Raw genomic sequence first — 17,404 nt, 5'->3', positions numbered from 1 at the left:
TTCTTCTCTCTTCTCTCTTTCTCTCTCTCTTCTCTTTCTCTCTCTCCTTCCTTCCTTCCTTCCTTCCTTCCTTCCTTCCTTCCTTCCTTCCTTCCTTCTTTTTCTTTCTCTCTCTCTTCTCTCTCTCTCTCTCTCTCTCTCTCTCCTAATAACATGAGATCTAATTAGGCCCTAATACAATGAAATACCATATTTATTGTAGTAACCACTAGAAAACAAAAAAATTTCAGATTAGGCTTTATAAGTACCTTTCTGCAAAATTCATGCTTTAAGGTGTTAGCAATTAAGGGTATTTTAAAAATGTTACTCCTCACTGGTTTTCAAAAAAAAAGGCATTGGAATAATTCGAGATAATTTTATATTGAAGATTTTACATTTTTGGCATCACTTAGACATTTTTTTTTAATTTGATGTCTTTACCACTTACCTAGATTTTGGGGGGATTTGTTTTTTGTTTTTATTTAAGTCTTTGGGTTCCCACTCACTTTTCGAGTTCTAATCCCAGAACTCTGATCTAGCTTTAAAAATATGCATTTAAGTTTTTATTTTCTTTTATTTTTTTCATGTAGGGGAAAAGCCTCACCTGTTGAGGACATTTTCCTGATGGAGGGGTTTATTTTTTTGCACTCCTCATAAGTACCACTAAGAGCTTCCAGTTTCATTAAAGATGCCTGAGAATTCCTTAGAGGACCCTTCTGTATTGCAGTCCACTTACCATGCACAAAAACTACCTCGGTGCCTCTTTTGTAGGAGAGGGTAGGGAGCGCAGCTCAAAACCACAGCAAAGGGGTGGGAAGTGCCAGGGAGAAGGTGACAAATGGAGAGAGTTCCTATTGCAGGGAGGGCTGGAGCATCTGAAGTGGGGAAGAAGGGGCTTTCACAGCGGTGACTCTGAGTAAGTGTAGAGAAAATTGATTCAAACATTTGATCCAGGATCAAAGAATCTTTATTATGAACGGTCAATGTTAAAAATATGAAACATACGGAAGCCGTTGCCTGTGAAGTCATTTGCGGACTCTAGCTGCAGAGATGTAAAAGCCAGTTCACTGCTATAAATGAGTACAGATTTTCTTCCTGGGCCATATGTTTTGGAGTTCTCTCTCTCCAGAAAGGGGGACGGGGTGGGGAAGGGGAGAAATTACTGGTTGACATATTCTTCACTGTTGAAAATAACTGTACTGAATTCTTTTTATTTTTGATTCATTACTGCTGATCAGTTTGAAACTTTTGAACTTCCTCATAAATATCCATAAGAACATTTTTTTGGAAAAGATTTTTATTTCAAAGCAGAATATTTGCCATAAGTCTGAGTACTAAAATATGACTTGCTGTTGATGGTGTGTTAGGATACATTTGTTTAAAAGGAGACCATCAGAGGCCCTTTGAGAGTGGCACACTTGACTTGTTTTTCCATATGTGAGTTAAGAATGATAATCCCTGTTGTGAGCCTGGGAGACAATGTCTATCAAACTCTTTGAAATAGTCAGAAGAAAAGTTTTATGTATCCAGGATTTTAATGCTGTTTACATCACTTACTAGGCATCTTGAGCAAACGTTACAGTCTGATTGATTTTTTTTAACCTTCATAATTGTATCCTTACATGTAAACTTGCCCTAGAAAACCTTTTAATCTAAGAAAAATGATCTGTTCCCTTATGCCATATGTAGTGGGTTTCTTCTAAGTATTTTTTGTTCAGATTTGTCTGTTGCTGAGGGCCTTATAGAAGATGAGGCCCCCAGGTTTTCACACGAAACCCATCAACTGTTCTCTTGCCTGTTAAGGCCCTCATAAGAGATAGGGTGGCTTGGGGCTCCTGAGTGGCTCAGTCAGTTGATCATTCAACTTCAGCTCAGGGCATGATCTTGTGGTTAGTGAATTTGAGTCCTGTGTTGGGCTCTCTGCTGACAACTCAGAGCCTGGAGCCTCCTTCGGTCTCTGTGTCTCCCCCTCTCTCTGCCCCTCCTCTGCTCATACGCTACCTCTCTCTCAAAAAAAAAAAAAAAAAAAAAAAAAAAAAAAAAGAAAAAAAAAAAAAAAAAAAAAGACAAGGCGGCTCTACCTCCTAGGGGAAAATATAACAGTATTGTCTGTGATGGATGAGTAGATTTCCTTGGGCCTAATCTCTTTCCAAAATTGAATTTGATATATTGGTTGACTAATACTCTGGGGGAAGGGGTCCTACTAAGGAGCTCTTATTGTCAGGAATTAGGGTGAGAACAAGAGCAGTTGGGTTCAAGGCCTGGGGTTCAGAAAATCCTCCAGCTTATAAACTGAACCTTGGCTTAGAACAAATCCCATTTTATGTCTCTTAACGTGATACAGAAGAGTAGGCAACATGAGCATATGTAAGCTATTTTAAGCTGATTGATGCCAACACTAATGGGTATTCCTATTTGAAGTACATTGACATCCTTTTAAAAGTCATTTAGACTGAAAGTTTCTTTTATTGGAGGCAATATGCATTGGTTCTCAACTTTAGCATGCATAGGAAATCTCCTTGAGCTTCATACCCAAAGATTTCGACCTAGTATGTCTGAGGTTGGGTATAGGAAACTTCAATTTTAGTAAGCATTGTAGCTGGTTTTGAAGCAGGTGGTCTGAGGACATTAGAGCACAGTTCTAAGGCATTCTGTGAGTCTTGGAACTCGTCAGGTAACCCCTGGCAGGATACTTAAACTTTGCTAAGCAACTGGGTTCTCATGACAAATGAAGATTATAATACATGACTATGCTAATATATAACTTTTGGGGTTTTGTAAGAGTTAGATTGGATAAGGAGTCTGTCCACTCCTGGCTCCCAGTATGCACTTAACAAATGGCCTCTAGAAAAATTAGATTGGAGGGGTGACTGGGTGGTTCAGTCTTGATTTCAGCTCAGGTCATGATCTCATTGTTTGTGAGACGTAGCCTCCTGTAGGGCTCTGTGCTGATAGCATGGAGCCTGCTTGGGATTCTCTCTCTCCCTCTCTCTCTGCCCCTCCCCTGCTTACTCTCTCTCAATAAATAAATAAACTTAAAAAATTGGGTTTGGAGATTCTAGTTCTGGTTAATATAGAGTAAGCACACTTCTCCCTATCTCTTCCACTGAACCCAGTCAAAAAACCTGGATAAAATGCATGAAGCATCTATGAGAGGGTATGCGAAGGCTCTGAAAAGTAAGCAGTAGGAGGAGATTTGGGGAAGAACACCAGAATTTAAAGTACCTCTAAGGCAGCAGTAAGTTTCTCTGCAATGGCTTCCTTACATGGGTACAGTAGAGCCTGAAGCATGGACGTGGCACTAGGAAACAGAGCTGAGCCCTAGGCGATGACCTTCCTTCCTGGGTTGAGGACCACCAAAGTGAGCTCTCACAGAGAGAGTGTGGAAATCGTCCATCTTTTCTCCCTCTCCACCTGTTCACGCCCCACTCCACAAACAACCCTGTAATGGCAGGAGCAGATGAACAGGAACTGACTCTGAGGACGGAGAACGTTCCTCTTTATCTGTGAGCTGTGGTCCCCAAGAAAGCGGGGTGAGTCCTTGTTGCCTTTTTCCTTCTCCTCCCACTGCTTGGCCTCCACCCTGCAAGCTGCTGGGGAGTGGGCTAACTAAAGGGGAGCCCCAGGGAACTGGAAAGAGACTGCAGAGAGGCCTGAGCTTTGGAAAGCAGCCCTGGAAGTTGTTTGTGAGCCCCCCACTCACCGCTGAGCTGCACATACACTGATCGGGTGCGAACCAGCATACCAAAGGAGTTAAGAACTGAGTTAACAAACAGATGACTGCCCAGGTAGCATCATGACTATTAAGTGGGGCTGCTGGAGGCCGGCTGCGGCACGTCCAGGGGTCCCGGAAGGCGAGAGAGAGTGAGAGAGCCCCAGAGATTCTTTCTGTCCACCAGGCAGGCATCTCTGCTCTGACTGGGGCTCAACTTTAAGTGTTTTGGAGATGGCACAGAAGTGGCATTTGCCTTAGACAATGATTTCTGACAACAAACTTCTTTGATATGTAAGAATTTCTCAGAACATAGATTTGTAGAAGACTCATGCATAACCTTTATCAATAGCGATTGAGGTAGGGGACTTAGATGCTTATCTTATGGGGAAGGAAGGCATCTTTAGCATACCAGACAATGTTTTTAGCACAAAAAGGTGAAGTTACTTCTCTGTGAGCATGGGTCAAACAGGTCTTTCAGGAGATACCTTTGCTCTCATAATCACAAAAGAAGTTCCTCAATAGGTTCCTTCACAGGGAGTAATCAGCAAACACAAGGCCAGAAAATTCTCTAAGCAGAAACAAATGGGTGGGGGTAGATATTTGCCCTTAACTCTAAATTAGGCTCTTTGCCTCAGGGCCAGCCTCAAGCCCCCTTTATTATGTAAGTCTTGGATCTGCAAGACCCTTAGGAAGAGCCTTTTGACAATCATCTTTGGAAAGGCAAGGACATGCCTTTCCTTATGATCAATCTGTGTGGGGAATATCGGTCTGATCTGGAATATTGTGAGGCCTGGTCAATACCAGCAACCTCATTTCCAAAATGAGCCAGTAGTAGCAGAAGGAGATACCAGTTTCCTTGCTGTGACTGCCATCCAGAGAGGCCGGTGCGGCTCCCAGCATGGGGCATATGTGGGACAGACTCGAATAGCACTGCAAGGGCTCTCAGAACTCAACTACCACTAGGAGCAAAGCACACCAAAGGTGGGTTGGGACTTGTAGCCTGGACCTTCCCAGGTCCACTGCTTGCTAAACACAGTAACAACAGAATTTTTCTGTAGGATTTAAACAAGACCCAGAGGCTCATAATATAATATTTAAAACGTCCAGGATACAATCCAAAATTACTCAGCATATGAAGAACCAGAGCTTGCATGAGAAAAGACAGTCAATAAATGCCAATGCCAAGATGACACATTGTTGGAATTAATTTACAAAGGCTTTAAAATGGCTATGATAAAAATGCTCCAATCGGCATCACAGACATCGTTGAAATAAATGGAAAAATAGAAATGTCCTGCAAAGAAATAGAAAATATGAAGAAGAACCAACTAGAAATTGTAGAATGGAAAAATACAGCCACCAAATTTAAAAAAAAGCATCTCCTCACTGGGTGAGCCCAGTAACACAATGGGGATGACAGAGGAAACAAGTCATGGAACTTGGAGAAAGCTAAGTAGAAATTATTCAGTCTGAACACAGAGAAAGAAAAACAGATAGTCCCCTTCCCAAAAGTCTATCATTTATGTCATTGAAAACCCAAAGCAGAGGAGGAAGAGTACACTCTAAAAAAATATTTGAAGACATAATCGCTGAAAACTTTCCAAATTTGGCAAAAGACAAAAACCTATAGGTTTAATCATTTCAGTGACCCCCAAGTAGGATCAACCCAAGTCAATCTATGCTCAAACACCCCTAAGTCTGTGCGCTGCAAATGAAAGACCAAGGCAAACGTTCTGAAAGCACCCGGAGAAAAATGATATATTACCTATGGGGGGAAACAGACTCAACTGACTGCAGATTTTTCATGAGAAACTAGGAGCCCAGTGGGAATTGGCACAGAGGTGTCCACCCAGAACTCTATATTCAGTAGAAATATCCTCAGAAAATGAAGGTTAATTAGAGAATTCACCCTCCCTGCCTCCCAGCCTCCCTCTTTCTCATCCTTCTCTTTTGAACAAACCCGCGGCTCATTATTTCTTCGGGGGAAAGAGCACCTCGCTGGAATGCTCTGCATGGATTCAGTGCTCAGGATGTCAGGCACTTTCACTGACAAGGCTTCATTCTGTCCCCGGCAACACTGTTTCAAGCACGTAAGGAATGGTTGGGACCACAGCACCCGAAGCCAAGCGGTCTCTCTACCAACATGGTGAATGGCAGCACAGCTGAACACAGAATGATAATTACTGTGACCCACTGTTTCGTACCAACTTTCAAAGAGGAAAGAGCTTAAATATGTCAAATTTAGAGAAGAACGTCTGAGGACATCCTGGTTCCCATTGAGTAAAATCACTGAGTTTTTTTTTTTTTTTTTTTTTTTTAACGTTTATTCGTTTTTGAGAGACAGAGAGAGACAGAGCACGAGTCAGGAAGGGGCAGAGAGAGACGGAGACACAGGATCTGAAGCAGGCTCCAGGCTCTGAGCTGTCAGCACACAGCCTGATGTGGGATTTGAACCCACAAACTGTGAGATCGTGACCTGAGCTGAAGTCTCAACTGACTCAGCCACCCAGGTGCCCCACTGAGTGGTTTTTTAATGTGGTTTATACTATCTCTGGGTGAGGCCAGATTTACAGATTTAACCTGTGATTTGGTATAGCACTTGCTTTTTCTTGAAATGACTTATTCACTCTTAGGGAGGGAGGGGTGTTTCCATTCGTGGACAAGGCTGGAGGCCAATTCCAGGGTCAGGTGTGGTGACAAGGAGGTTTTTAGAAAGGGCACTCTACGTGGTGTGGTGTTGCTTTTTAAAATCTGGGAGAGGAACACTGTCTTTATTATTCCTGAAGGAAATGAATAAGTGAACCATGCAAAAGAGAAATGACACCGCAGAGATGCTCTCTCTACTCTAGGGAACCTTCTTCACTTCTCTATCCTTTGTGAGATGATTAATAGATTGATTTTATTTAAACTGTGGGAAACAAATGAAACCATTAAATGTTTATATTTAAAGCAAATACATTACTAGAGGTAGTGAAGCTTTCTGTGGGCCACATGGCCTGCCCCGAGCCCATAAATGCTCCTTCTGACTTTCCAACACAACTGCCAAACACTGCCTCCACACATTCTTTATAAAACTTCTTTTCCAGTCCAAATCCACTTGGTACTTTCATTATGGTCTTGTTAAAATTGCAAGATGTCCAAAGGGACTTACAAGATAGATTTTCCCTTTATTGAGGAGGAGCAAAAGAGGAAGTATATAAAAGTATTTCTATTTGGTTATTCCTTCAGGGAGACATAGTAGAGAAAAATAGTGACACTTCTATAGGAAGAATATCTTTTAATTTGACATTGTTTTAATGGTGAGCATTTGGGGCAAATGTATATGCTTTTCCTCCATTTTAGCACCTTGTACAACATCCTGAATTGGACTTCTGGGACAGATAATATTATTTTATTTACATGTGGAACAAATAAGTGAATGTACCTACAAGATATATGTTGATCATGGGCTTTGTGGAAGTGCAGACAAGTACTTATGATATTGGTTCTCAGAATTAGGTCAGTTTTATCCAGTTTTGTATCTCTCTACCAACTCTCTAGACAAGCTTATTATGGGGATCTGATAACTATTTCTGTGCTCCCATATGTAGGGACCTACTTAAATGTAGCAAAAACTTCTCATAAATGACAAACTCAGCAGTCACAACATTACCATATTAAAATTTTTTTGTACCATTTATTTATTTTTGAGAGACAGACAGAGTGCGAGTCAGGGAGAGGCAGAGAGAGAGGGAGACACAGAATCCTTAGCAGGATCTAGGCTCTGAACTATCAGCACAGAGCCTGACGTGGAGCTCGAACTCACTGACTTTGAGATCATAACCTGACTGAAGTGAGATTCTCAACTGACTGAGCCACCCAGGCACCATCTTGATTGCATGATCCTTCCCTCTATATTCCTTTGTTGCTCTATATGCCTTTGTCTTGAAGCATAAAGGTCAGCAAAGAATGGTCTTGGGGAGGGTGTGGTAGTCCCTGAACACTCACATTCACAGGCAGGTACACGAAAAATTGTGAATTATACATTAAAATTATTTTTCCTGGGGGTGCCAAGATTGCTCTTAAGCATCTGACTCTCAATTTCGGCTCAGGTCATGATCTTAGTTAGGGTTTGTGAGATCAAATCCCCAAAGGATTCTCTCTTTCTCCTTCTCACTCTGCCAATCCCTCACTCACTCTCTCTCTTTCAAAAGTAAGTAAATAAACATTAAAAAAATGATTTTTTCTCTTTTAGATCTTGAACTTGCCTGAACTGATTGATGACACCAAGTATAAAACTAACCACCTTCGGGTACAGAATAGAAAAGAGCTTATCAAAATACTGTCTGCACGGTAAGCTTGGACCTACTGTTTGTACATTTAAGAATTAATGTCATTAGCATTTACCTGAGTTTTTTTTTGGGGGGGTGTTCTTTTTTGCCTTATTCCAATTAACTTGTAATTCTCTTCTATTTCACAAAGCTGGTTAGTGGAAAGATATTTCAAAGCCATGCTTTTTCTTTATTTGAAAACATTTTGCATATCTTATTAAATACTGAGTCATAACAATGGTATAAATAAGAAAGTCAAATGACTTGAATTAGGTCCCTTCTCTGTAGCATGTGACTGTTTGGGATTAGTCTATTATAAATTCTAATAACAGCAATATTACTAGTAATAATCATTTAACATTTCTTTTGCCTCTACTCTTGAAACAATCTACATACCTGACCCCATTTAGGCCTTATCGTCATTCTGTGAGGTAAACTCTATTTGCATTTTACAGATAAGGAAACTGAGACAAAGAAAGTTGAAGTCAAACATTTGTTGGCCTTTCTGTCCTCCTGACAGAAACATGCAGTTTATCATGATGATGTTTGGAAAATGCCAGATTGAGTTATGGGTCATAACGGATTAGTGTTAGTCAATTAGAGTACTTGACCTTCCAAATTATTCCATTCATGTCAGGTTATGCTTTGGTTAAAACCTGTATCAGTCTTGTGCTTGCTTCGGCAGCACATATACTAAAACCTGTATCAGTCTTTCAAGTTTCCCTCAGGAAAGGGAACTAATTCTTTATCTTTCCTACCAGTTTCACTTTTCTTTATGTCTAAATTCCATCTCCAGAATAGTTATCCGGGTTCTGGAGGGTCTAAATGCCCACATGAGCGGTTCTTTAGTACAGAACATTTGTGGATAATCATGCCAGTGAATTAAGTACTTTTGTTCGAATATCATATCTTGTCTTTTGAAAGGGCCCTTGTTTTCCTGTGTAGTATGTACCAAAGTTCTTAGACAATAAAATTCTGCTACTGTAATGTTTATTTCTGTCCCTTGGTATTTGGGGATCTCTGTGTGAATCAGCAACATTCATTACCTATTTGCCCTTTCCTGGATCACAAACCCTTCTCTGCGATGCCGGATTCCCCTTGTGCCCCACGCCCGTGGATCAGCGGGGGCTCTGTGTGGGACTGAGTACGGAGAATACAGGAGCCAGGTCGGCCTCCCCTGTCCTGGTCGTTCGCTGAATATCAGTCCAGTTCTACCACAGAGCCTGGGAGCCCTCGATCATTAACCTTTCTCTAGATGAGAATTGGCCATTTATTTCTGCTCTTTGCCTCTCAAGCAGTTTTTAATTCATTTAATTCATTGATAGGACTTCTTCCTTTCACACCATGGTTACCCACTTTCAATAATAGGCATTTGTGAGAACCTTATCAAAAGCTCTTTGAGAGTCTAAATAAATTGTATCCATGCTGTGAGAAGAAGCGGACCCAAGAAAAATACAAAACCGAGGCAGATAAAAGTGTCATCTTGGTACTCAGCTGCCGGCCCCTTTCATAGCTTCACAAAGTTACGTTACTGTTTCCCTGTGTCCTAAAACCTTTCTTCCTTGCTCAGTTCTGCCATGGAAAGACTTCTAGTAGCATCTGTAACAGATTAATTTCCATTTTCTCTCTTTGGGGTGAATTAAATAATTTGTCGCCTTCTCCTTTCTACTCTTACGTACACAGAAGTGAAGTTTCCTCGTTGTGGAAACCCATATGGTTCTTATGTTTTTATACAGGCTTAACAAGGAGTTAAGGAGCCAGATCACAAGGAAGAGACGGGGGAGGTCTTCAGAGAGGAAACTCGATAGGGGAGGTCACATCTTCCAAGTCCTGCTCTTAAAGCCCAGACCACAGAGAGCCCGCACTGTGTGGAGGCCGGTTTCACACTCCCTGGTGCCAGTGTGATGTTTTTGGTGCTCTCTTGTGGTAAGCAGGCTTCAGTCTCTGCCAGCTCAAGTCTCTTCCGCGTGGTGGACCAAACAGTGCTGAGCGGGGAAGGTTAGGATATGATTCTTTCCCATTTACAACCCTGTCGTTTGTTTTTCTGAACACATGTCACTGGATTCACTGGTACCGTTGATTGCTCGGTTTTCAGGGGTCTCTCTGAAAGGTTAAAAATGTATCATTTTCATTAGCCGATTTTACGTTCTCTGTGAAATTTTCACAATGTTTAGTGGCTTGCTATTATAGGATGAAAGCTGGTCTTTTTAGTCTGACGTCACAGTCTTCCACAGTTTGACACCATTTTTTCTTTCCACCTTTTCTCAGCCTAAAGCGCCTGCTGTAGCCACACTCCCATTGGGTGGGGTCTTTTGTTCTCTGTCTGGAATGCTTCCCAGACTCACTATGATTCTGAAACAGAGTCGTGCTTCAAGGTCACTTCCACAGCTTCATGAAACCATCCTCAGATGTCCCTTCTATTTGGGGTCCCAGTCAGATGGCAACACTTTCAGAAAAGAAGGTGTCATTCTGTGCCTCGTTTTGAGCCAGCAGTTAGCGAACAAAGAGAATCTAACTTGTTGGGAATGGTTCTGTTCAAGATGTACTTGACACACCCCTCTTTTCATTTCGCAGCTGCCTCAGAACCTGTGAATCACAGACACACCAGCTCCCAACCACAGAAAGGAGGCAGGGAGAAGGGAAGGGGTGGAATCAGCACTCATTAGATGCTTTTAAGGATCAGCAAAGCATTGCTGTTCCCACTTTACAGATGCATATTCTGAAGTCTCAAAGTTAGACACACAGTGAGTAGTTAGTTTCGATTTCAAAAGGCTATATCTTTTCCATATGTCATATTGTCCCCCTCCAGTGGTACATGCAATGTTACCCTGTCTTTGCTTATTTACTCAATAAATGTTTATTGAACACTAGGGAGAGAGAATAAAGGAAACACAGTTAGTTGGTGAAAAATAAGGGAAGGAAAATGAGGAGTGCCCAAAGTTGGCTGTGAGGCTGCCTATTTCATTTAAGCTGGTCACTGAGAGCTTCTGTGCTTAAGTGACATTTGAGCAGCATCCTGAAGGAGGTGGGGGAAGGGAGTATGGAGAACTCGGTAGAGGCTCTTTAGGCAGCAGGTGCATGAGTGGGAGTTTAGGGAGTAGCAGTGAGGACAGTAAGCCTAGGCTCAGTGATCAATAGAAGAGTGGGTGGAGGTGAATCCAGAGAGAGAGAGAGAGAGAGAGAGAGAGAGAGAGAATGGAAGGAGGTGGGTCCAGGGAGAAAGGAGAGAGAGTGGGGAGAGGTGGCCAGCAAATCATGTTTAAAAGTTATGATAGACTTTATAACAAAGTAGTTCTTAAACTTGTGAAGTAAAGGGATTATTTTCATCATGAAGTCAGTTGGCTTCTCAGCCACTGCTGTTTTCTATCCAACCTGGAAGACACGTATTTTCCAGTTTGATTGACACATGCCTGACATAGAACCTTTTATTAGTTTAAGGCATACACCATCATGATTTGATACCTGCAGGTGTTACAAAATGAACATCACAATAAGCTTAGTTAACACCCATCACCTCACAGTTATAGATTTTTGTTTCTTATGTTGGATTTTAAAGTCTACTCTCTTAGCAACCTTCACATATATGGCATTGTTAACTAGTCATCTTTGTGTTCTCCGTGACATTCATAGACTTTTTGGAAAGCCTACCAGGAAAGTCAGTCACTTTCTGTTATTCCTGCTAAAACCGGTGTGATGCTCCTCTCTGAGAAACCAGGCTCATTCCGGAAGGCAGCTGCTTGTTTCTGTCACCAGCTGAGCTTTCCACAGGCGGCACACAGTGCGTCTCAGGTATTCTCAGGTGTTACTGCCCTCTCCCTCACCAGACCAGCCCTGAACATGTTTTACTTTTTTTTTTTTTTTTTTTAATTTAAAGGTGGAAGACTTCTCCCTTGGGCTTGCCATTTTATCCAGGGTGTTGCAGAATGTCTGTTTACCCAGCTGCTAAGATTGAAAACGACGCAAGGAGAATACATGTTAAAAGTCCCCAGCTAAAACACGGGAGAGATCTAACAGAGAGTAATCCGGGGCCTGTTGAAACAGCGCCCAGGAGCAATGACTCCTAGGTCACTGCTCCTCACACACTGAATCAGCATTTTTGCAACTGTGAGGACCTCAAGGGAGAGAGTGAACATCTTGACCTGCATTGAAACCAAGAGAAGGCTAAAGATGCTGTGTTAGTAGCTGGGGAGAAATAAGAGGAAGACACGCAATGAGGAGGAAGGAGAAGAGAAATGATGGAGAAAATAGAAATACAATTACCTTTATTTCTCTCCCTTCCTTTCTTCACCGCCACTGGCTCTGTGTGCTTGTCTGGCAGCTACACAGATAAAAGGAGGTCTGGGCTCCTGAGGAGTTCATGATCGAGTTAGGAAAATAAGCAGGTAAAGCAGTGGCTTAAGTAGTGTGTGCTCACACTAAACAGACTCGCATGGTGCTGGGAGCCCAGAGAAGGGCAACTACCTCAATGTGGGCAAGTCCGGGAAGGCTTCCCGGAGGTGGTACCACCCGAGATGAGTCTTTTTTTTTTTTAATGTTTATTTATTTTTGAAGGAGAGGGAGACAGAGTGTGAGCAGGGCAGGGTCAGAGAGAGAGGGAGACACAGAACCCAAGGCAGGTCCCAGGCTGTCAACACAAAGCCTGATGTGGGGTTTGAACCCACAACCTGTGAGATCATGACCTGAGCCGAAGATGGACACTTAACTGACTGATCCACCCATGTGCCTCCCCCCTCACCTTGAGATGAGTCTTAAAGGAAAAATGGAATGAGGTGAAGAAAAAAGAGAACTCAAAGGAGGAGCTATCTGACTGAGTAGAATTTCACACGGAGGAAAAAAAAAATAAGTCAGAGGAGAAGAAAAATAAGGTAGCTTAGAAAGAAGCTGATGACAACTTTTAAATTGCGTTTTGAAACACGCTGCACATGTTAAGCAAGATTCTGTCAATATAGTACTAGTGAAGGCATCACTAAAGAGTTGGTTACACTAAGATGACATAAATAAAAGTTAGCCGTGTAAGATAAACTGACCTTTTAAAATGCTGTGGCAATTCCTTTAGTGAAATAGTAATAGGTTTTGGTTTTGAATGATCTGATTTTTCTTAAGTTTCTGATATGTGATTGAATATTTACTTACTTTGAGAGTTTACTGTATTAAAAACAGTGAAATTATTTTTTTATTTAAAAATTATTTTTTGGGGCGCCTGGGTGGCTTAGTGGGTTAAGCATCCGACTTTTGCTTAGGTCATGATCTCGCGGTTCGTGGGTTCGAGCCCCGCGTCGGGCTCTGTGCTGACTGCCAGCTCGGAGCCTGGAACCTGTTTCAGTCTGTGACTCCCTCTCTCTCTGACCCTCCCCTGCTCACGCTGTCTCTCTCTCTCTCTCACCTAGAAATAAATAAAAAAAAATTTAAAAAAAATAAATAAAAATTATTTTTTAGTGTTTACCTCTGAGAGACTTTGAGAGCGATGGAGAGACAGAGTGTGAGTAGAGGAGGGGCAGAGAAAGAGAGGGAGACGCAGAATTGAAAGCAGGCTCCAGGCTCTGAGCTGTCAGCACAGAGCCTGATGTGGGGCCTGAACTCAGGAACCATGATATCATGACCTGAGGCAAAGTTGGACGCTTAACTGACTGAGCCCCCCAGGTGCCCTAGAAAACAGTGAAATTAAATGCCAGAATTCAGGGCCTTCTAAGCAGAAGTGCTAAATAAATATTGTTGAGCTGTATCAAAGGTTTATGAAAGAGCTCTGTCTAATATGATCACTTCCAGAATTTGATGTCAAATTATTTTAATATTTTAATTTTAATTTAATTTTATTATGTTATTATTATTATTTTTTTTAATTTTAGAGAGAGAGAGCAGGGGAGAGGGGCAGAAGGAGAAGAAGAAAATCCCAATTCATGCTCGGCACAGAGCCCAACACGGGGCTTGATCCCATGATGCCCAAATTATTTTTTAAATTAAAAAAATTCTTTTTAATGTTTATTTACTTTTGAGAGAGAGAGTGAGAGTGAGTGGGGGAGGGGCAGAGAGACACAGAGACAGCATCTGAGCCATCTGAGCTGTCAGCACAGAGCCCAGTGTGGGGCTCGAACCCACGAACTGTGAGATCTTGACTTGAGCTGAAGTTGGATGCTTAACTGACTGAGCCACCCAGGTGCCCCCCAAATTATTTTTAATTGGCCTGTTTAGAATATTGGAGAGTTGGACCCGGAGCAGTTTTTGGTTGTTGCTTGAGGGGTTGTATGTTCAAAGGTGCCTGAATATAATGTTACTTTTTAAAGACTGACATCTTGGTCTCAACCAGGCAAATTGGGTCTTTCAGCTTCCCCGCCTAGGTCTTTCAGGGCGTCTTCATAGCTTTGAGAATAAAGATTAAACTATTTTTCTTAACACATGTAATTGCCTCCCTCCTTGTCACCCAAATACCAACTGCAACTCCTTATAATGTGTCCTGGATGTTTAATCCTCCATGTCTTCCCATAGGCTCTTTGCTTTTCACTAAAATGAGACGCTTCTTCGTCTTACTGGCTCCTTCCATTCCTTCAAAATGAGCGCAAGCTTCGGGAACTTTCCTGCCTTACTTCTTGCCTGTGGTAAGCAGCCCCTCTTATGCTGCCACAGCAAAGCGTCTGTTGCACTCAACAATCATTCGTTGTCCTCCTTGACAAGACAGTAAGGTTCTTAAATAATTTTTACATTTCTTAATTTCTTATTTCTTTAAGTTTGTTTATTTATTTTGAGAGAGGGAGAGATCAGGAGCAGGGGAGGGGCAGAGAGAGAGGGGGAGAGAGAATCCCAAGCAGACCTCACACTGTCAGTGCAGAGCCCGACTCGGGGCTTGATCTCACGAACCATGAGATCACAACCTGAGCCCAAATCAAGAGTCAGACACTTAATTGACTGAGTCATTCAAGGAGCCCTCTTATCTTTTAAAACAACTAAATGGTTTTGAGAGCAGCTTTAGGTTCATGGGGATATATGGAAACTTCTGTACCTTCCTCTCAATATTGCTCAACACTCCCTACCAGAGTCGTACATTTGGTCCAATTGATGAATCTACGTGGATACATCATAAGAGACTATGTATCTGTTTTGCTTTTTATCTCTAATGACTGTTAAGTTTCTGGCACTCAGTAAATACTGTTTACTTAGTAAATGTGTGACTCAAGGAGCAGCATCACCCAAGTTTGGGTGGCCAAAAGGAAAAGAGGGAAAATTCCCAGTGTTGGGTCAAAATAAAAAAAGAACAATGGAATATTACTCAGCCATCACAAAGAATGAAGTCTTGCTATTTGCAATGATGTGGATGGAACTAGAAGGTATGCTCACTGAAATGTCTGTTCAGAAAAGAAAAATACCCTATGATTTCACTCATATGTGGAATTCAAGAAACAAAACAGATGCGCATAGGGGAAGGGGAGGAAAAGTAAGATAAAAACAGAGAAGGGAGTCAAACCATAAGAGACTCTTGTTTTTTTGTTTATTTACTTATTTTTGAGAGAGAGAGAGAGAGAGAGAGAGAGAGAGAGAGAGAGAGGAGCCTGATGATCTCACACTGTGAGATCCTGACCTGAACTGAAATCAAAAGTCAGTCACTTAACCTAGTGAGCCATCCAGGTTCCGAAAGAGACTCTTAACTATAGAGAACAAACGGAGGGTTGTTGGAGAGGAGGTGGGTGGGGGGATGGGCTAAATGGGTGATGGGCATTAAGGAGGGCACTTGTGATGAGTGCTGGGTGTTGTATGTAAGTGATGAATCATTAAATTCTACTCCTGAAACCAATATTACAGGTATGTTAAGTAATTTGAATTTAAATAAAATCTTGGAAGGCCCTCCCCCAAACCCCCCAAAAACAAAACAAACAAACAAACAACAAACAAAAAAACAATGGCAGCCAGAAATGAAAACTTTCCAAACTAACCTAAGAGGACTGTATTATGATCACTGAATGTCAAAAGGCCTGAATTTGAGGCCAGAATCTTCCACTAACTCTGTGGCCTTGAGTTAGTCCTGATTCCTTGGAGCCTCTAGGTCCTCATATATATACAATGTGCATAACAATACCTACATCACAGTGAGAATTACAAACCAGAGCAGGCCAGAAAGCAGCTAGCGCGACACAGCACACAACAATGCTTGGTCTGCGTTAGGAGAATCTCAGTCCCTTAGAATCACACATCACACAGTTCCCCAGGTTTTGTTTTGTGTTGTTTCTTTGTTTGTTTGTTTGTTTTACCATCGAATTCCTCCTGTATCATATTTTTTACTCATGAACCCCCTATCTTTGAGAAATATTTCTCTCCCAAGCTGTAAATATTTCATGAGTTTCATACTTTTTACTTAATCAAGTTCTATTCATCTGCCAATCAAACCCTGCTTAGGATGATATAACAAGTATTATTGATTGTTGTACTGATTTGATCCCAGTGAAAAGAAAGCAGGATATTGTAGTTGGCCTGTATGGTGGCCGTATGGCCGCTAAATGATGTCTGTTCAACTCTCTTGAAAAATTGAAAATAGCTCCCAAGACTTGGAATACGTTTAACTTTGTTCTGCATTCTTAATAAAGACTATTAATAGTGCTTAGTTTTTTAAAACCAAAATGGACCTTAACAGCTCATAGTCTATTCCCTTTCAAGAGACACTTGTTTCTCAGTGGGGGCCGATGAATTTGGAACTTGGGAACACACCATTTAAGTTATTCCTTGCAATGGTGGCTATACCCTCATAAAGAACGACACATTAAAAAATTTTTTTTTAATGTTTTAGTTATTTCTGAGAGAGAGAGAGAGACAGCATGAGCAGGGGAGGGTCAGGGAGAGAAGGAGATACAGAATCAGAAGCAGGCTCCAGGCTCTGAGCTAGCTGTCAGCACAGGGCCTGACGTGGGGCTTGAACCCACCAACCGTGATATCATGACCTGAGCCGAAGTCGGACGCTTAACCAACTGAGCCACCCAGGCGCCCCAAGAATGACACATTTTGTGTTCCTTAGCTGCTATGCTGTGTTAATAGCCTCTATGAAAAGCTTCAGCCCAGGCCTTTGAACTTGGAAGTAAAATATGTCCACGAGTTGTCCTGTGTCATTTTTATGGTTAAGTTTTTTCAAGGCTTTAATGGGCATTTTTGGCCTTCCTGCAATCTTTTGATTTTAATTTTTTGCTAAATAACATCTATAATTTCCTTAATTTTTATTCTTAGTAGAAAATGAAGTTGCAGTTGACCCTTGAACAAAACAGGTTTGAATTGTGCAGGTTCACGTATGTGCAGAATTTTTTCTATCCAGGACAGGACTGTAAATGTACTTTCTCTTTCTTATGATTTTCCCGGTAACATTTTTTCTCTGGCTTACTTTGTTGTAAGAATACAGCATATAATACACGTAACATAGAAAACATGT

General features: G+C 41.6%; 1 protein-coding gene across 1 annotated transcript in view; it reads left to right on the top strand.

Annotated features, from left to right (window-relative positions):
* SUGCT (succinyl-CoA:glutarate-CoA transferase) overlaps positions 1–17,404 on the top strand; it is a 737,889-nt gene that overhangs the window by 312,051 nt on the left and 408,434 nt on the right. Inside the window, exon 11 of the mRNA XM_039237988.1 lies at positions 7,929–8,026. Coding sequence (XP_039093919.1) covers positions 7,929–8,026 — 98 coding nt within the window. The remainder of the gene's footprint in view (positions 1–7,928; positions 8,027–17,404) is intronic.

The sequence above is a fragment of the Hyaena hyaena genome, unplaced genomic scaffold (genome assembly GCF_003009895.1).
Source record: "Hyaena hyaena isolate Hyena2069 unplaced genomic scaffold, ASM300989v1 scaffold_133, whole genome shotgun sequence".
NCBI lineage: Eukaryota > Metazoa > Chordata > Mammalia > Carnivora > Hyaenidae > Hyaena > Hyaena hyaena.
Note: the sequence above shows the minus strand (reverse complement) of the source record. Positions and strands in the feature narration are given on the sequence as shown.